This window comes from Emiliania huxleyi, assembly GCF_000372725.1.
Source record: "Emiliania huxleyi CCMP1516 unplaced genomic scaffold EMIHUscaffold_232, whole genome shotgun sequence".
Taxonomy (NCBI): Eukaryota; Haptophyta; order Isochrysidales; family Noelaerhabdaceae; genus Emiliania; species Emiliania huxleyi.
The window spans coordinates 148404-164244 of record NW_005200317.1 but is presented as its reverse complement, the minus strand read 5'-3'; the positions used below and the strand labels follow the sequence as shown (position 1 = coordinate 164244).

General features: G+C 64.4%; 5 protein-coding genes across 5 annotated transcripts in view; 3 read left to right on the top strand and 2 right to left on the bottom strand.

The window, feature by feature from the left end:
* The window catches only part of EMIHUDRAFT_468927 (hypothetical protein), a gene marked incomplete at its 5' end in the record, with an annotated part of 18784 nt that extends 15935 nt beyond the window's left edge, over window positions 1–2849 (bottom strand). The window contains 4 exons of the mRNA XM_005779329.1: window positions 843–1177; window positions 1484–1536; window positions 1795–1897; window positions 2693–2849. Coding sequence (XP_005779386.1) covers window positions 843–1177; window positions 1484–1536; window positions 1795–1897; window positions 2693–2849 — 648 coding nt within the window. The remainder of the gene's footprint in view (window positions 1–842; window positions 1178–1483; window positions 1537–1794; window positions 1898–2692) is intronic.
* A 6743-nt stretch (window positions 2850–9592) lies between these two features.
* Window positions 9593–10102, top strand: EMIHUDRAFT_236271 (hypothetical protein; the record flags this gene model as incomplete). The annotated part of the gene is made up of 3 exons (XM_005779328.1): window positions 9593–9664; window positions 9730–9800; window positions 9847–10102. 3 exons carry the CDS (start codon window positions 9593–9595, stop codon window positions 10100–10102), a joined length of 399 nt encoding a protein of 132 aa, XP_005779385.1.
* A 350-nt stretch (window positions 10103–10452) lies between these two features.
* EMIHUDRAFT_236270 (hypothetical protein) lies at window positions 10453–12656 on the top strand (the record flags this gene model as incomplete). The annotated part of the gene is made up of 7 exons (XM_005779327.1): window positions 10453–10797; window positions 10865–10948; window positions 11027–11147; window positions 11440–11507; window positions 12247–12309; window positions 12391–12438; window positions 12519–12656. 7 exons carry the CDS (start codon window positions 10453–10455, stop codon window positions 12654–12656), a joined length of 867 nt encoding a protein of 288 aa, XP_005779384.1.
* A 993-nt stretch (window positions 12657–13649) lies between these two features.
* EMIHUDRAFT_57587 (hypothetical protein) lies at window positions 13650–13970 on the top strand (the record flags this gene model as incomplete). Its single annotated transcript, XM_005779326.1, has 1 exon — window positions 13650–13970. A coding segment is annotated over one exon (321 nt), but the record flags the coding sequence as incomplete, so codon positions are not given.
* Window positions 13971–15053: 1083 nt separating this feature from the next.
* The window catches only part of EMIHUDRAFT_468925 (hypothetical protein), a gene marked incomplete at its 5' end in the record, with an annotated part of 3990 nt that continues 3202 nt past the window's right edge, over window positions 15054–15841 (bottom strand). The window contains 2 exons of the mRNA XM_005779325.1: window positions 15054–15394; window positions 15596–15826. Of these exons, the coding sequence (XP_005779382.1) occupies window positions 15110–15394; window positions 15596–15826 (516 nt within the window). The 3' untranslated portion in view covers window positions 15054–15109. The remainder of the gene's footprint in view (window positions 15395–15595; window positions 15827–15841) is intronic.

The window sequence follows — 15841 nt, the reverse complement described above, 5'->3', positions numbered from 1 at the left end:
GGGGCGGGAAGAGGTAGGGGCGGGAAGAGGTCGGGGTGGGAAGAGGTCGGGGCGGGAAGAGGTAGGGGCGGGAAGAGGTCGGGGCGGGAATAGGTCGGGGAATCTCGGGGAATCTCGGAGAATCTCGGAGAATCTCGCGCCCATGGGACTGCGTCGACGACGGCGGGCGGCGGCGGCGGCAGCCCCTCGGCTGCAGCGGCGTCTGGCGGCGCCTCGCCCTTCAGGCTGACCTCTTCCCAATACGCCTCGACGCTGCCTCCTCTCCGCAGCAGCAGCAGCCCCTGCAGCAGCCCTCCAGCGGTCAGCCGCCGATCTCCCCAGATCTCAGCCGCGATCTCCCCAGATCAGCCGCGATCTCCCCAGATCTCGAAGCGACTGCACGAGACCGGACCGAGCTCGCCCGAGATTCCTCGAGATTGGACCGAGATTGGACCGAGTTCCTCGAGATTGGGCCGAGATTGGACCTGCAGCAGCGCCTGCCCTCTCCGCACCGCCGCCGGCGTGCCAGTCAGGTGTAGGAGGCGGCGCCCTGTTCACAGCCGAGAGGGGGGGGGGGGGTGAAGGTGGAGGGGGAGGAGGGGGGGGGGATTTGGGAGGGATCTCGGCTAATCTCGGCGAATCTCGGCGAATCTCGTCGAATCTCGTCGAATCTCGGCGAATCTCGGCGAATCTCGCTCGCCGAGCTCGTCCTCGTGCCGCGGCATCTCCACGTCACAGCCGCTCCTGCACTTCATCCTCAGAATTAACCACACCCAATCCCGTCCTCATCTCGCCGCATCTCCCACGCCGCGGCCGCTCCTCGTGCGCAGCGTGCGAAGGTTGGCGCCCCTTGGCCCGATGACCTTGCCGATGGCGCTCGGCGGCACAGGCACGGCATGCGTCACTATCGTGGGACACGCCCCGCCGCCCGCCGCCGCCGCCGCCGCCGCCGCCGCCGCCGCCGCCGCCGCCGCCGCCGCCGCCGCCGCCGCCGCCTCCTCCGCCACCGCCGCCTCCTCCTCCTCCGCCACCGCCGCATCCGCCTCTACCGCCGCCGCCGCTCCCTCCTCCGCCTCCGCCGCCTGCTCCGCCGCCGCCTTCTCCTCCTCCGCCGCAGGAAGCTTCGCGGAAGGTTCGATGCCCGCCGCAGGAAGCTTCGCGGAAGGTTCGCCACGCAGCAGGGCGAGCGCGGTGGCGCCTGAAACGGGGAGATATGGGGAGATATGGGAGATATGGGGAGATATGGGGAGATATGGGGAGATATGGGGAGATATGGGGAGATATGGGGAGATATGGGGAGATATGGCGCCTGAAACGGGGAATTGGTGATGGTATCAATTGTCAAGTGTTCGTCACCCGATTGCCCGCCTCGCTATGCTGCGCTCTCAAAAGTATGACAAATGAAGTGTCTCATGGATCGTCTCTGAAGCATCTCGGAACTGTCTCGGAACGGTCTCGGAACGGTCTCGGAACGGTCTCGGAACGTCTCGGAACTGCCCCTCACCTTGCTCCTCGATGCTGCCACAATGCGGCAGCTCAAGCATCGCATTCGCGCGCCTAAAAAAGGAGTCCCCCCTCGGTTTTCTTTTGCTCGTAGTGCGGCGGCTCCAGCATCGCAGTCGCGCGCCTAAAAAAGGAGTCGTCCCTCGGTTTTCTTTTGCTCGTAGTGCGGCAGCTCAAGCATCGCAGTCGCACGCCTAAAAAAGGAGTCCTCCCTCGGTTTTCTTTTGCTCGTAGTGCGGCAGCTCAAGCATCGCAGTCGCGCGCCTAAAAAAGGAGTCCTCCCTCGGTTTTCTTTTGCTCGTAGTGCGGCACCTCAAGCATCGCATTCGCACGCCTGTTACCAACGAACACACGCACACTCCTCCACCGACAACGAGGACCGCTCCAGCATCGTGTCCGCTCGCCAGACGAGCTCCTGTTCACAGCACAACGTGTGAACGGCGTCCTCTTCACACCTCGAGCCGTCCGCTCGCCAGACAAGCTCCTTCTCGTCTACGGGAGGCGCGGCCCAACTGCTGACGCCTAAAAAAAAGAAAAACAACGGGGTATTTTTCCTCGTCGGCAGGGAGGCGCGGGAAGGCTAGCTGCTGGCGCCTAAAAAGAAATACAGCGTCGCGCATTTCTTCTTCTCGTTGGCAGGAGGCGCGGGAAGGCTAGCTGCAGGCGCCTGCAGGCGGCGGAGGAGCTGCTCCAAAGGTGTGTCTCTTGCGGGCGCTTGTGGTTGGGGGGAGGGCGGTGGCGGGGAGGGGGGGCGGCGGTGAACGAGCTAGCTGCGCGGTGTGGGTGCAGCTGCAGGGAGCAGCGCGTGAGGGCGGTGGCGGCACCCTTGGCGGCACATCCTAGGCGGCACCCTAGGCAGCTGCGGTGGCGGGAGTGGACGCGGGTGGAGGCAGGGGCGCGGCGAGGGCGGGCGGTGGTCGGGGAGAGGCAGTAGGCGGTGGAGCGTTCGTCGTTTGAGATCGGGGTGGGTGGCGTCACGGAAGGAACTCGGCGGAGACGGGGAGAGCGGCAGTGCAACGGTGGCGGTGGCAGTGGCATAGTGTGGACCGGAACGGGGCGGCTAATGGCCATTGGAGTGCCACGGCCACGCTCCTCTGACGTCCGACCATACGGTGCGATGCGAGTGTGGTGGGAGGAGAGGAGGGGCGGACGGGGTGCGCTGGAAGCGGAGGAGTCAGGCGGCAGGCGGCCGCTGCGGGAGTGTGCGCACCGGCCGCGCGCTCGAGCGCCTCCAGCTGCTCGTTGAGGGCGGCCTGCCAGGTGTCCGCGTCGAAGGCCGAGGAACGCTGTGCCGTCGCGCAGGCGGGTGCGGCTGCGGCTCGCCCGCCGCCGCGCCGCCGGCCTGGTTTGCCTCGCGGCGAGGCCATGGCTCGGGCTGCGGGCTTAACCGCGTGGAAAAAGAAGAATTTCACGATTACAGGCTCTCGCACACGGAGAGAGAGCGCACACGCACGATTGACACGACAGACAAGGCGCAGTCGCGCTGCAGCTCGCGGCGGCGGAAGAGATTGCGACCGAGCTCAGGCTCGCCGCGGCGTCGGAGGACGCCGCCGTCGCCTAGACTCCCCTGCGTCACTACGTGCCTCCCCGTCTTTGTAGCCTGGCGTTTGTGCCCCGTTTGTGCCGCGTCCCGTGCCCCCGAGTTCATTTTATTGTTCAGACGACGGCTTCCTTAGAAGCCATCGTCCTCGCCACAAGAGCCGGCGTCCGAAATCCCCTCCTCCGACACCCGCCCCAACCCACCCCACCCCGGACCCCTCCCCAAAGCCCCACCCCGTCCCGACCCACCCCGCCCTCCCCGCCGGACCCTCCCAAAAGAAGAAAACGCGGAGGGAGTTTGAGACAGCATGTCTCTGCTCGTCTTCCTGCTCCTCGCTCGGCCGGGCGGCGGCAGGGGCGGTGCGGAGGCGTCGCCGCCGCGCGTGCGCGCGCGCGGGGCGGCGCTGGAGCCCACCTGCTGGCGCCGCCACGGCGCGACGCCCGGGGCCGAACGCAGAGCCAGAGAGACTTGTGGCGAGGCCCGAGGGCTTCCAAAAACCGAGCATCTCGACGACGAGCAGCTCTCCTGCGGCGAGCAGCAGAGGAGGCGCCTGGCCGGCGTGGGTGACCTGCGTTTGCTCGACTTCGAGACGTTCGGCGGCTTCGGGGACGGCGTCCGCAAAATTCTTCGGCAGGCGGCGGACCAGCTGAGTAACAAACTTTCGCACGCTCAGCACCTCGATGAGGTCACATGGACCACCAAGAACTGGCACGGGCTGCAGATGCAGCGCTTGTCTGTCGTTCTCCACACCGCCGTGGCGTGGCAGACGGTGAACGAGCTGGCGTGCGGGGACAGCGGCATTGTGCACGGAGCTAAGTGCATTGCCGTTCTTAACGGAGTCGCTTAGGCGGCTCCGGTGGTGTGCCGGTGATAGTACTAGCACGCGCCAGTTCGCACCTGTGTCGAGCCTGTGTGCTGTGAGAGAGAGTTCTTGGAGCACTTGGAGTGCAGTTATCAACCTCACATCCAGGGCCGGGGAGCTAAGAAGCGCACCCAGCGGGCCGGATGATCGGGATCGGGTTACGGGCTAGAGAGCCCTAGCCCCGGGGGTGCGCGTTCGCAGGGCAAGGGCTGTAAAGTAAACACGGGTCTCCGAGGGTTAGCCCCGCGTACCGGGTTTCCCCTTAACTGCAGGACGCCCCCTCTACTCGGAGCTAAAGAATACTCTCCGAGGGTTGGTTCCGTGTACCGGGTTTTCCCTTAACTGCAGAACGCCCCCTCTACTCGGAGCTAACGTGTAGACATGTTTTCTTTCTTTTTCTACTCGGAGCCAGTGATACGAGAATACGCGCATGTTACGAGAATACACATTTGTCAGTGGAAACCACTTCACAGCTATGCCTTGCTCCTTTAGGTGCTCTTAGTATGTTCTTGAACTCACCCGTCCCTGACTGCCTGAGTACACTCCTTTCGTATTGTCTTGTACTCGGCGTCCTGTGGGTGTGTTCACAGTCTTGTGTGAATTTCGGCGCCGCCGAAATTCAAGGTCCGTCGGTCTCTTTTGACCGCGGCGTTAGAGAGATCCTTTGCTAGTCATGCTTTTTGGCTTCTCTCTGGCGCTCCCGCTCCTGGCCGGCGTGTATACGCCGACATGGAGCCTCTGTGAGGTGGAACGAACCCCGACCTTCAAACCCTCGAGCCCGCCGAGACGATCTACCTCGGCACGCGGCCCGTGGATGCTTTGCACAAAGCTGTACCCCCCCCTGTGGTGGATGCGCTGCGACTGGCTCGACGCACCACGCTCGCCCGAACCGGGTGTCAGCGTTACCGCTTACGATCTCGATGACCGCTACAAAAGGTTCGACGCCGCCGCCGCAGCCGCCGCCGCCGCCGCCGCCGCCGCCGGCCCGGCTCGTCTCGTCTTGTCGCAGTCGCACACGCGCGCGCCCGCGTCGCTCCGCGATCGCGAAGCCGAGTTCGAACCATGGACTGCAGAGCTGGTGAGCTCAGCCAAAACAGCTCCGAGCAACATCTCCTACGCCATGCTGACCCGGCGGGTCATATGGGTCAAGCCCGATGGGCAGCGCGCCCAAGACACTCTTGCGTTTGCAAGTTTCCGAGATCAATATGGAGATCTCCGGAGCACAACCGACGAGACGGATCTCCGCCTCCCAGGTTTTGCTACCAATTTCTTTTCTTTGCCCACGTCCAATGAATCATTCAGTCAGGCGCAAGGTGCGTCCAAGCTTGACTGTTTGACCAACGACTTGGTGCAAAACTGGTCCCCGGAAACTGCGATTACGTCCTCGTCGCCCGCTACCGTACGGCACGTGCTGGGCGTCCCTCTACCGGCGCTCATACTCGTGCACGCCACGACTGCGATGCCAACCACCCACTGCGCCAACGGCAGAGGGCGCCCTCACAAAGCTGTGCGATGCGTCCAATGCCGTCGCCTCTTTCCGTACTGCATCGTGTGCGATGCTCCTCTATACGGCGAGGTGTGCACACCCGTATAAACCTCGGTTCGACCTCGCGGTGCGAACACGTAGCATGCAGAAGCATGTGCAATCGCAGCTTGTCCCGCATGTCGTCGCACCATCCCATCGCCGTGTACACCGTCGTCCACAATTGAACCGCGTTGCGAAGGCGCTGACAAGTCAGCTCCTCCCTACGAGACATCGGCCTCGGCCCGAGAATCACCGTCACGGCGCTTCGACGTCTCGCCCTTCTCCGACGACTCGTCGTGGACGACGCGGCCGTGCCTCGACCGGCTACACCCACAGCTCCATCCTCGTCACCTCGCTCGCGACGCTCCCTCTCCACCAACGGCCTCAATGTGGTGCTCAGATTCGAATGCAACTGGTCACGCTCGACCGGCTCGCTGATCACCGGCAGGAAGGCGACCGACTGCGGCGCCTCGCCGGCCGCGTCGCTCCCGCCGGCGCCGTCCGTGTCTCGAACCACAACGGACTGCGCGCTCCGCTTTTCGAACCACCAAAACTCGCGGCACCCAGGTGCAGGTGCAGGTGCAGGTGCAACAAGTTTGCGCCCGGCCCTCTAGCGCCGCGCGCTGGCCCCGGCTGCGTCCCCGCGCGGCCTGCCCGACGGCGTGGCGCCCGCCCTCCACCCACCTCCCCGCGCGGGGCCGCTCCGGGGCGACCCGGGCGCCCTCCGACCAAACTGCTCTATTACTATCATATAAAAGTAAACACGGGTCTCCGAGGGTTAGTTCTGCGCTTTGGGTGACCCCAGCGGCGGAATTTTTCCCTCGCGCTGTGGGTCCCCCTAGCTGCGGAACGCCCCCTCTACTCGGAGCTAGTGGACACGACACTAACTACTGATACGAGAATACATACCGCCCCCACGCAACTACTCGAAGATAATACGAGAATACGCAGCTGCGAGACGCCTATAAAGAAACAGCGAGGTAAAGTTCGGCGGCTATGCTAAACCGAAAGTTGTCGTAAAACGCGGGCGAAAGCAAAGCAGAGGGCGGGCGCTTTCTGCCGCAGCGATGCCCGCAGCCTGTCGAGCAGCTTCCGCGGCGCACATGCGCCGCGGGGTTGAACGACAGCCGCGCCTCTCGAGCCACCCGTGCCACGCGCGGCGACGCGCACCCTGCGCGCCAGTCGGCGCACTGGCAGTACTGCACCAGCCAGCACGGCGTGGAGCAATGCATCCAGGGCATTGTGTTGGGCGCCAGCCAGCATGCCTCAGCACAGAGCAAGAGCGCATGCTGCGCACCCTGGCGCAGCACCAGCTCGCCTCCAATCAGGCACTCTCACCACTGCACAGCCGCCCACGAGCGCCCGCAGCTGCACTGCTCAACGCTCAAGCTCAGGAGCCTCCCCTTGTTGTCACAGCTTTGTGCAGTGCAGCGTGCGAGCAGCGCAGCGCCAGGCAGACCCGTGGCACGCCCGGGCGGCTGTGGGACGGAGGCCCGCCGAGCGAGTGCGAGCCGCATCGGCGGCCATGTCTCTGCAGCCGCGAGCGAGCGGTGCAAAGAGGCAGCGTCGCGCATGCTTTTCCGTAACGGTCCGAGAGTCAACATTGCTTTGTTTATATTCTTTGGAAGTCGATCGCCCGCCCCGGCTTCCTGGACAGATACACAGGTGCTCAAAGTCGATCGGCCTTACACAGGCAGGCGAAGCGATGGGCTGCGGCAACAGCAAGACGGGCCCGACCTACGACTCGTGGGTGCGTCCGAGGACTTTCGGGGAAATGTTGGAGCAGTGGCGCAAGCTCGGCGGCGGCGACCTGGAGCGTGTCCTCGAGAGCGGCGCCGTCGCCCTCCTCGACGCGCAGTGGATCATCCGCCACGCCGAGGCGGGCGGCGTCCTCAACCACCGCCAGGCGCTGCCCAAGGAGGCCTTCCTCTCTTTCGCCGACCTCGTCGAGGCGACCAGCGAGTATGCGGATCGGCTTCCTGTCGGAGCGCTCTCCTACCCGTGGCTGACCAAGGACCACCCCGACCCGCGCGGAGCCAACCTCGCCCGCGTCGCGAGGGCGCTCAAGGCCCTGCTCACTGTCATCCCGCGGCTCGGCGTCTTTTGGGACTTCGGCTCGCTGCACCAGCACCCCGACCCCGCCAACGGCGACATGCGCACCGAGGAGCAGAACGCGCTCTTCAAGCAGGGGCTGAGCTGCCTCGGCACGCTCTACTCCCACAAGTACACTTTCGTGCTGCGACTGACCTCCTTCCCGGACGGCCACAAGGCGGAGGACCAGGCCGAGGGCACCAACGTGGCCAAGTACTTTGACCGCGGCTGGTGCTTCACGGAGCAGAGCTGGGCTGGCCTGACAAAGGCCAGCTTCCTCTCGCTCGACCTCGGCAAGATGCGCGGCGGCAAGGAGTACGACTTCCTCAGCCTCACCGACGACTGCATCCAGGACGGCGGCCGGCGCCCTCCGCTGCTGCCGTCTGCGTTCGCGGCGGAGCTGGAGAAGAAGAGCTTCACCAACGGCAAGGACGACAAGCCGCTGGTGAAGCGGCTGTACGAGGCCGCCTTCAAGGAGCAGTTTGGCAAGGCGACCGTGCTGAGCTACATCGGCCTCGGCTGGGGCGACGCGGAGGCGGCGCAGCTGGCGGAGGTCCTCGCGAGCGGGGCAGCGCCGCGGCTCGAGGACCTCAATCTCTACGATAACAAGATTGACGACGAGGGCTGCAAGGCGCTGGCCGCCGCCCTCGGCAAGGAGGGGGCAGCGCCGCGGCTCGAGACGCTCTCTCTCCAGCGCAACAAGATTGGCGACGAGGGCTGCAAGGCGCTGGCCGCCGCCCTCAAGGAGGGGGCCGCCCCGAGCTTGAAGGCGCGACACGCCCCCCCCCCCCCCTCGCCACACGCCCCTCCCCCGCCCAATACTCATCGCTCCTCCCCTCGCGTGCAGACGCTCGTCGTGGACAACGAGGAGCAGCCTGAGCTGGTGGCCGTGTGCGAGGAGCGCGGCATCAGGCTGGTCTGAGCCTCTCCAGCCCCGGCCGGGCGGCGAGGGCGCGGGGCCCGGCGGGACCGCCGCGCGAGCTCGGCAGAGAGCAACAGACCCTGCGGCTGCGGAGCACGACGCACAGGGGCGGTGCCGGGCGCGCGCGGGTGCGGGTTTGGTGGGCGGGCGGGCGGGTGGGTGTTGTGAGGAGGAAGAGGAGGAGGGGGGGGGGGGGCCGGGTGGGTTTGAACCGCAAGGGTGGAGGGGGGGGGGAAGGGGAAGGGGGGAGGGGAGGGGGGTTGGCATGGCGGGGAAGCGGTGCAGCTGCTGCTCACAGGGGGGGAGAGAGGGCGGTTGCAGCCTGACGCAGGAGCGGTGCCCGGTGGAGGGAGCGGTGTCCAGTTCGCGTAATTTAGTCCTGGGGACCGGACCGGCGCGCCGCGGCATCTCATTTTGCGTTACGACATACGAGCTTGCAAGTGTGGTGTGTGCGTCGCCTGCTGTGGAGATGTTTGGACTTTGGTTGTTGAGCTTTTTTATACATGAATGATTGCTCTCTTCTTCCCCAGCGCCTTCGATCATCGATGTTATACGTATGAAACAAACACGCAAGGGCCAAGGCCGGACACAAGCACATCGCTCTCTCGGTCCCACAGACATCCCGCACACCCGCCGCACACCCGCCGCCCCCGCGCGCGCCCCACCTTGGCCGGGAGAGAGGGGAGTGACAGTTTGGGACGGCGACAGACGAGATACCTCGCACTCCATGTGCGAGAACGCAGAGAGAAAATGAAAGCCGTCCGGCCCCCAAGTCCGGCTCACGCGCCCCGAGCTGACCGATCTAAAGACTTGGACTTGGAGTGCAGTCATTAACCTCACGCCCAGGACCGGGGAGCTGAGAAGCGCACCCAGTTGGCCGGACGCTCGGCATCGGGTTACGGGCAAGAGAGCCCTAGCCCCGGGGGTGCGCGGTCGCAGGGCCATAACACGGGTCTCCGAGGGTTAGTTCTGCGCTCCGGGTTTCCCCTAGCTGCGGAACGCCCCCTCTACTCGGAGCTAGTGATACGAGAATACGCACCGTCCCCACGCAATACCTTACTCGAAGATAATACGAGAATACGCAGCTGCGATGCACAACATGACGCCAAACACACGATTGCAGCACAGCCGTGCGCGCCGCCGCTCGCGCCGCCCCGCTCCTCGCTCCATATGTTCTTTACACACGCACCCCTTTGGGGTTACAGCCCCCCCGCCCACGATTTCTTTTCCTTGTTCTTTTCGGTTCTTGTTTTTCAACCCCGCTTCGCTGTTTATGTTCTTTTTTTTCCCACGACACCGGTGAAAAGTGGGACGATAAGTGGTGGCTGGACATCGAGGAGTACGGGGATGCCAACTTTGAGGCGCGAAAGGCGGCTGGGTTGGCGGCGCATGCGGCGGCGCTCGCGGACGGCCTCTCTCGGGAGGCGGCTTGCGACGGTCGCTGCTCTTGCGGCTGTCGAGGCGCTCCTGCTTAAGCAGGAGCCATGGAGGCTCAAATTCCTCAAGGCGGAGGAAGGCGTGGGAGAGGCGGACGCGAACCACCGCCGCCGGCGGGCGGCGAAGGGGCGCGCCAAGGAGGAGCGCGAGGAGCGCGCGGAGCTCGCTCCCTTTGGGGAGGATTACGGCTCGGGAGGGCTAAATCGTGCAGAGATCGACTTGTTCGATGACGATGGCCCCTGAGGGGGCCGTCTGCTGTGTCCTTTGTTCGCACCTGTGTCGAGCCTGTATACTGTGAGAGAGACTCTTTTGTTTAAATTCTTTTTTCAAATTCTTTTTTTGCAGCACAGCGCGCCGCCGCTCGCGGGCCCATTCGCGCCGACCCCTGCGGGCCCAAAAGGGCGACGGACGCTTGCGTCCTAGCCTCCTCCCCGGCGCAGAGGGCCCCCCGGAGGGATGCTCAACCGCTCCACGCCACGCCGCTTGCGGCGGTCCTATTCCCAGCTCCGCTTAGAGGCCGTGGGCCATTTTTTTGCAGCACAGCGCGGCGCGCTGCGCCAGCCCGTTCGCACCGGCCCCTACGTGCCGCGCCGATGACATGGGTGCCGTTCGGCGGGAAGACCAGCTCCATCTGGGAGCACACCTTCACGCCGCTCCACCTCGGCATCATCCTCGCTGTTAGCGGGAACCTGCTGATCGCGTGCAGCCTCGCCCTCCAAAAGTGGGTGCACATGGCCTTCGAGCGCGAAGACGAGGAGCCGAGGTTAGCAGCGCGCGCCCGCACGCTCTTCCCTGTGGCGCTGCTCGGACTGATGCTGGGCGAGGTCGGCAACTTCGCCGCCTTCGGCCTCGCCAGCCCGACCGTGGTGTCGCCCCTCGGCGCCGTCGCCGTCATCGCCAACGCCGCCATCGCCTTCCTCGTGCTAAAGGCGCGCCCAGTGCCAGTGCCCCCAGTTGCCGAGCAGCTAATTCGCTAGTGCTGATCAGTGCCTCTCGACTGGCTAGGAGCGCTTCTACCTCCGGAACCTTCTCGGAATCGTCGTCACCGTCTTCGGCTCCGTGGTCGTCGTGCTCAACGCGCCGCCGGCTGTTGGAGGGACCTCCCCCTCTCCACACTGAATGATGACGTGTCAACAACGAACCAACTAGGCGCCGCCGGCTGTGGAGGACCTCTCCCTCACCTCCTTTAAAACGCTCGTCACCGCGCCCCCCTCCCTCATCTATTTCGCCGTCGTCGGCGCTGGAATCCTGCTGCTTTGGCTCTCGGAACCAAAGTTCGGGCACCGGTGTCTGCCACTAGAAGCGGAGTCCGTAGTCACAAGCAGCGAGACCTCGAGAGGACACGCCTTCCGTCGACCGTATTCGACCGCATTCGCTGTATTCGACCGTATTCGCCTCTGTCGTACCCACGCGATGCTCTGGCTGCACAGCACCCGAACTCGCGCAAAGATGTTTGCGTCTTCGCCACGCAGGTACTTGCTGCTAAACGTCGGCCTCTGCTCGCTGCTTGGCGCCATCACCGTCCCCTCCTCCTCCGTATCTCCTCACATCTCCCCATATCTCCCCCTATCTCCCCGTAGGCTCCATCACCGTCCTCTCCTCCTCCGCCATCTCGCACTTCATCACTCATTTGGGCGAAGACCCGTCGGTACTGCCGCTCCCCGATCCCGGACTTGATTAGCCCTTAATTAAGTGCTGAAGCACTAATTAATTAGGTACTGCAGCTCCCCGATCCCGTACTTTATTAACCCTTAAGTAAGCGCTTAATCACTCATTAATAGGTGCTGCGCTCTCCGATCCCGGACTTAACTAACCCTGAACTACGTGTTTAATCACTCATCAACTAATAGGTGCTGCGCTCTCCGATCCCCTACCTGCTTCTACCCGTCCTCGTCTCCACCGCGGTGAACTGCTTGCTCAGCCACCACAAGTAGTCGAGATCGCAATCTCGCGCCAGATCGCAATCTCGCTCAGCCACAAGTGGTCCGTTCGTAGTAGCTAGTCGAGATCGCAATCTCGCGCCAGATCGCAATCTCGCTCAGCCACAAGTCGTCCGTTCGTAGTACCGCTAGCTAGTCCAGATCGCAATCTTGCGGCTGTACTTCGCCCTCCAGATCACTAGTCCAGATCGCAATCTCGCGGCTGTACCTCGCAGGCCCTCCAGATCACTAGTCCAGATCGCAATCTCGCGGCTGTACTTCGCCCTCCAGCTCACTAGTCCAGATCGCATCTCGCGGCTGTACTTCGCCCTCCAGCTCACTAGTCCAGATCGCATCTCGCGGCTGTACTTCGCCCTCCAGCTCACTAGTCCAGATCGCAATCTCGCGGCTGTACTTCGCCCTCCAGCTCACTAGTCCAGATCGCAATCTCGCGGCTATACTTCGCAGGTCCTCCAGCTGAAGCACCTCAACTTGGCGCAGAAGCACTTTGACTCGAGCGCCGTCGTGCCGGTCTACTATGCTACCCCTCCTTCACCATCTGCTCCACCATCTCCGGCGAGTCAATCATTAAGTCATTCATTAATTAATCAGGTCTACTACCTCTCCTTCACCATCTGCTCCATCTCCGGCGGCGGTATCGTCTACCAGGACCTTTGATTAATCGATGAGCTCTTAGTTATGGCTTAATTCGCTGATGATCAACACTTCATAACGGATAGGACTTTTGGCGCTTCACGCCCCTCACCGCCTTCGGCTTCGTCTCCGGCTGCCTCTTCTGCTTCAGCGGTGTGTCCACCTCACCACCAATCGCGGTACCGAGGGTGATGAAGTGCTACTCCCCAGCTGACGTGTACTAGGTGTCTGCCGTCATCACCGAGGGCGGTACCGAGGGTGAATCAGAGTGAACTTTCAGTGGTTGGATCTGTTCTTTAGGTGTCTACCTGATCACCAAGCGCGGTACCGTCGCCGCCGGCCGCGGCGTCTCTGATGCGCCGCCCGGCGATATTTCTTTTCTTTTGCTAGCAGAGAAAAAAGAAAAATAGGCTTCTCGGATGCGCCGCCCGCCGCGCCGCCCTACGTCGGTGCCGCTATCGGCCCAGGTGAGCTATTCATTATTAAATATTAATATTAACTGTGATTCTTGACTCTTGGTCGCATGTCGGAGCTGCCATCGGCCCAGGCGTCAATAATTCACTATCGCCAATGCGTTGGCCGGTTGACTCTCACGCAGGCGGCCAGCAGCTGGCCGCCGCCATCTGCGAGTCTGCGCGGAGCGTGGCGCCGTCGCGTCTGGCGCGGCTGGGCAAGGCGGTTTCTCTCGACGAGGGGAGGCGGGGCGTGTCAGGCCAGCGGCTGTTGGAGGAGGTCGGCCTGCCCTCCTCCTTCTCCTGCTCCTCCGGCGCAGCGCTGTCCGACGTCGTCATATCAGACCCACTCGGCGGCCCCACGCTGGGCGACCCCTACCTCTGCTCTCTCTCTCTCTCTCTCTTCACACCTCCCCGCTGTGAACAGGCGACCCCACGCTGGGCGACCCCTACCTCTGCTCCCCCTCTCTCTTCACACCTCCCCGCTGTGAACAGGCGACCCCACGCTTGGCGACCCCTACCTCTGCTCCCCCTCTCTCTTCACACCTCCCCGCTGTGAACAGGCGACCCCACGCTTGGCGACCCCTACCTCTGCTCCCCCTCTCTTCACACCTCCCCGCTGTGAACAGGCGACCCCACGCTGGGCGACCCCTACCTCTGCTCCCCCTCTCTCTTCACACCTCCCCGCTGTGAACAGGCGACCCCACGCTTGGCGACCCCTACCTCTGCTCCCCCTCTCTCTTCACACCTCCCCGCTGTGAACAGGCGACCCCACGCTTGGCGACCCCTACCTCTGCTCCCCCTCTCTTCACACCTCCCCGCTGTGAACAGGCGACCCCACGCTGGGCGACCCCTACCTCTGCTCCCCCTCTCTTCACACCTCCCCGCTGTGAACAGGCGACCCCACGCTGGGCGACCCCTACCTCTGCTCCCTCTCTCTTCACACCTCCCCGCTGTGAACAGGCGACCCCACGCTGGGCGACCCCTACCTCTGCTCCCCCTCTCTTCACACCTCCCCGCTGTGAACAGGCGACCCCACGCTGGGCGACCCCTACCTCTGCTCCCCGCCCCGCTCCAACTCCGCGCCTGGCCATGGCCAGCGGAGGGCGGCGTCGTACGAGTCGCCAGAGAGATTGCGAGAGCTCAAGTCACGGCGGCTGCCCTCGCGTCACCCTTCGCGGCGGGGCGCAGAGCCGCGGCAGCTGGACTTTGGCGGCGCGGCGGGCGGCGACGGCGGCGACGCGGCGCTGCTCGGCGCGACGTTCCCGCGCGGTGCGCCGCACCAGCTGCAGCGGCTGACTTCGGGAGGGATGCGGCGGATCTCGACGTCGATCTCGACGTTGCTTGACCGCGATATCTCCGTCGACCTCGACGCGACGGCGTCGCTCGAGCGGGGCATGTCTGGACACAACCCACCTCCAATGGTGCTCGGCGCCTCCACCTCGCAGCTGCATCTCTCTCCGCTGCTGGCAGTGCCTCGCCGGCTCCAACCGCGCCGGCGCGGCAGCGTGTGTTCACAGCTCGCGGTGTGAACAGGCTCGCACGTGGTCACCCTCAGTGCGGAGGAGCGCCGGCGGAGGCTTCAGCGCCGCCTCGATCGCCGAGGCCGCGGCGGCGGAGGCGGCGGCGCCCGCCACCGCCGGGCGGAGCAGCAGCGGCGGAGTGATGGGGGGGCGCGGGTTTGGCTTCCGGGTGAGCGGGCTGGTGGGTCGGCCGCCCGATTTGCTGTGACGTAGGAGGGCGTCCCCGCAGAGCGCGGTGTTGCCGCGCCCTCGGCGCACGTGCAGCGCACTCACGTACCTGGCCTAATTTCCAAGGTAAGGTAAGGTAAGGTAAACTTCTCCACACACACGAGGTGGTGGGGCAAGGGGGGGCAACCCTCGCGTCTCCACGTCTAACGACAGGAGCCCCACGGCATTTAAACTGCAAGGCCCGGTGCGCGTGGGTGACCCTAATTTCCATGCGAGAGACGGCCAGATCTGGGATCGTGGCAGGCAGCCAAAGAGATTAAAGTCTCACCGCAGCGAGCACATTTGGTGAGTCAGATCAAACCGTATCTTTTCACGGCACATCCGGCGATCCGCTCCCCGCGTGAGCGTGAAAGGGTGCGCCCGGCCTTACACCGTTCCTGTGTCGAGCACCTGTCTGCTGTTTGAGAGAGCTCTGTTGTTTTGTTTAAAATTCTTATTTTCTTTGGCATCGAACATGCACATCGGTTCGCGGTCTTAAGCAGCCTCACCGATGACCGCCTCCCCCCTCGACGCCTCCGCCGCCGGCTTGCCAGCCGCACGTCTCCTCCTCCGCCAATAGCAGAGTGCCGCGCCGCAGCAGGCCAGCAGCAGCACCCCGCCGAGGAGGGGGAGTGCGATGACGAGCCACTGGGCGAAATCGTCGTCGTCGGGCGTGCACTCGTAGTAGACGCAGTGCTGCTCGACGCCCGTCCACGAGAAGGCCGCCTCGCAGCAGTTTGTGTCGTAGAAGCAGACGGCGCCCTGCTGGCCGCACGCCGCCTGCGGGAAGGCTCCGAGAAGGTTCCGAGAAGGTTCCGGGAAGGTTCCGGGAAGGCGGCTCAGGAGTGGAAGACGAGCAGTCCGCCGAGCCGCTGCCGTGTGGCAGAGCCTCCACCACTGATCGCTAATCTCGGCGAATCTCGGCGAATCTCGGCGAGCCTCAGCGAATCTCAGCGAATCTCGACGAATCTCGAGCCGCGCCTCCTGCGCACCACTCGGCTCGCGCCACGCCGCGACGGAGGCTTCAAAGGCGGCGGTCGCGGCGGCAGCGCCGCCGCCGCCGCCGGTCACGGGGAGCGCGAAGGTGGCGGTGACGATGTTGTGGTCGGTGAGGGCGTGCGCGGTGCCGGGAGCAGACGGGGCGAGCGTGCCAAAGATGTCGCTCTCGCAAAAGACGCCGGCCCACGCGTCGGCGGCGCGGAGGGTCGAGACCTGCGGGTGTGGGTG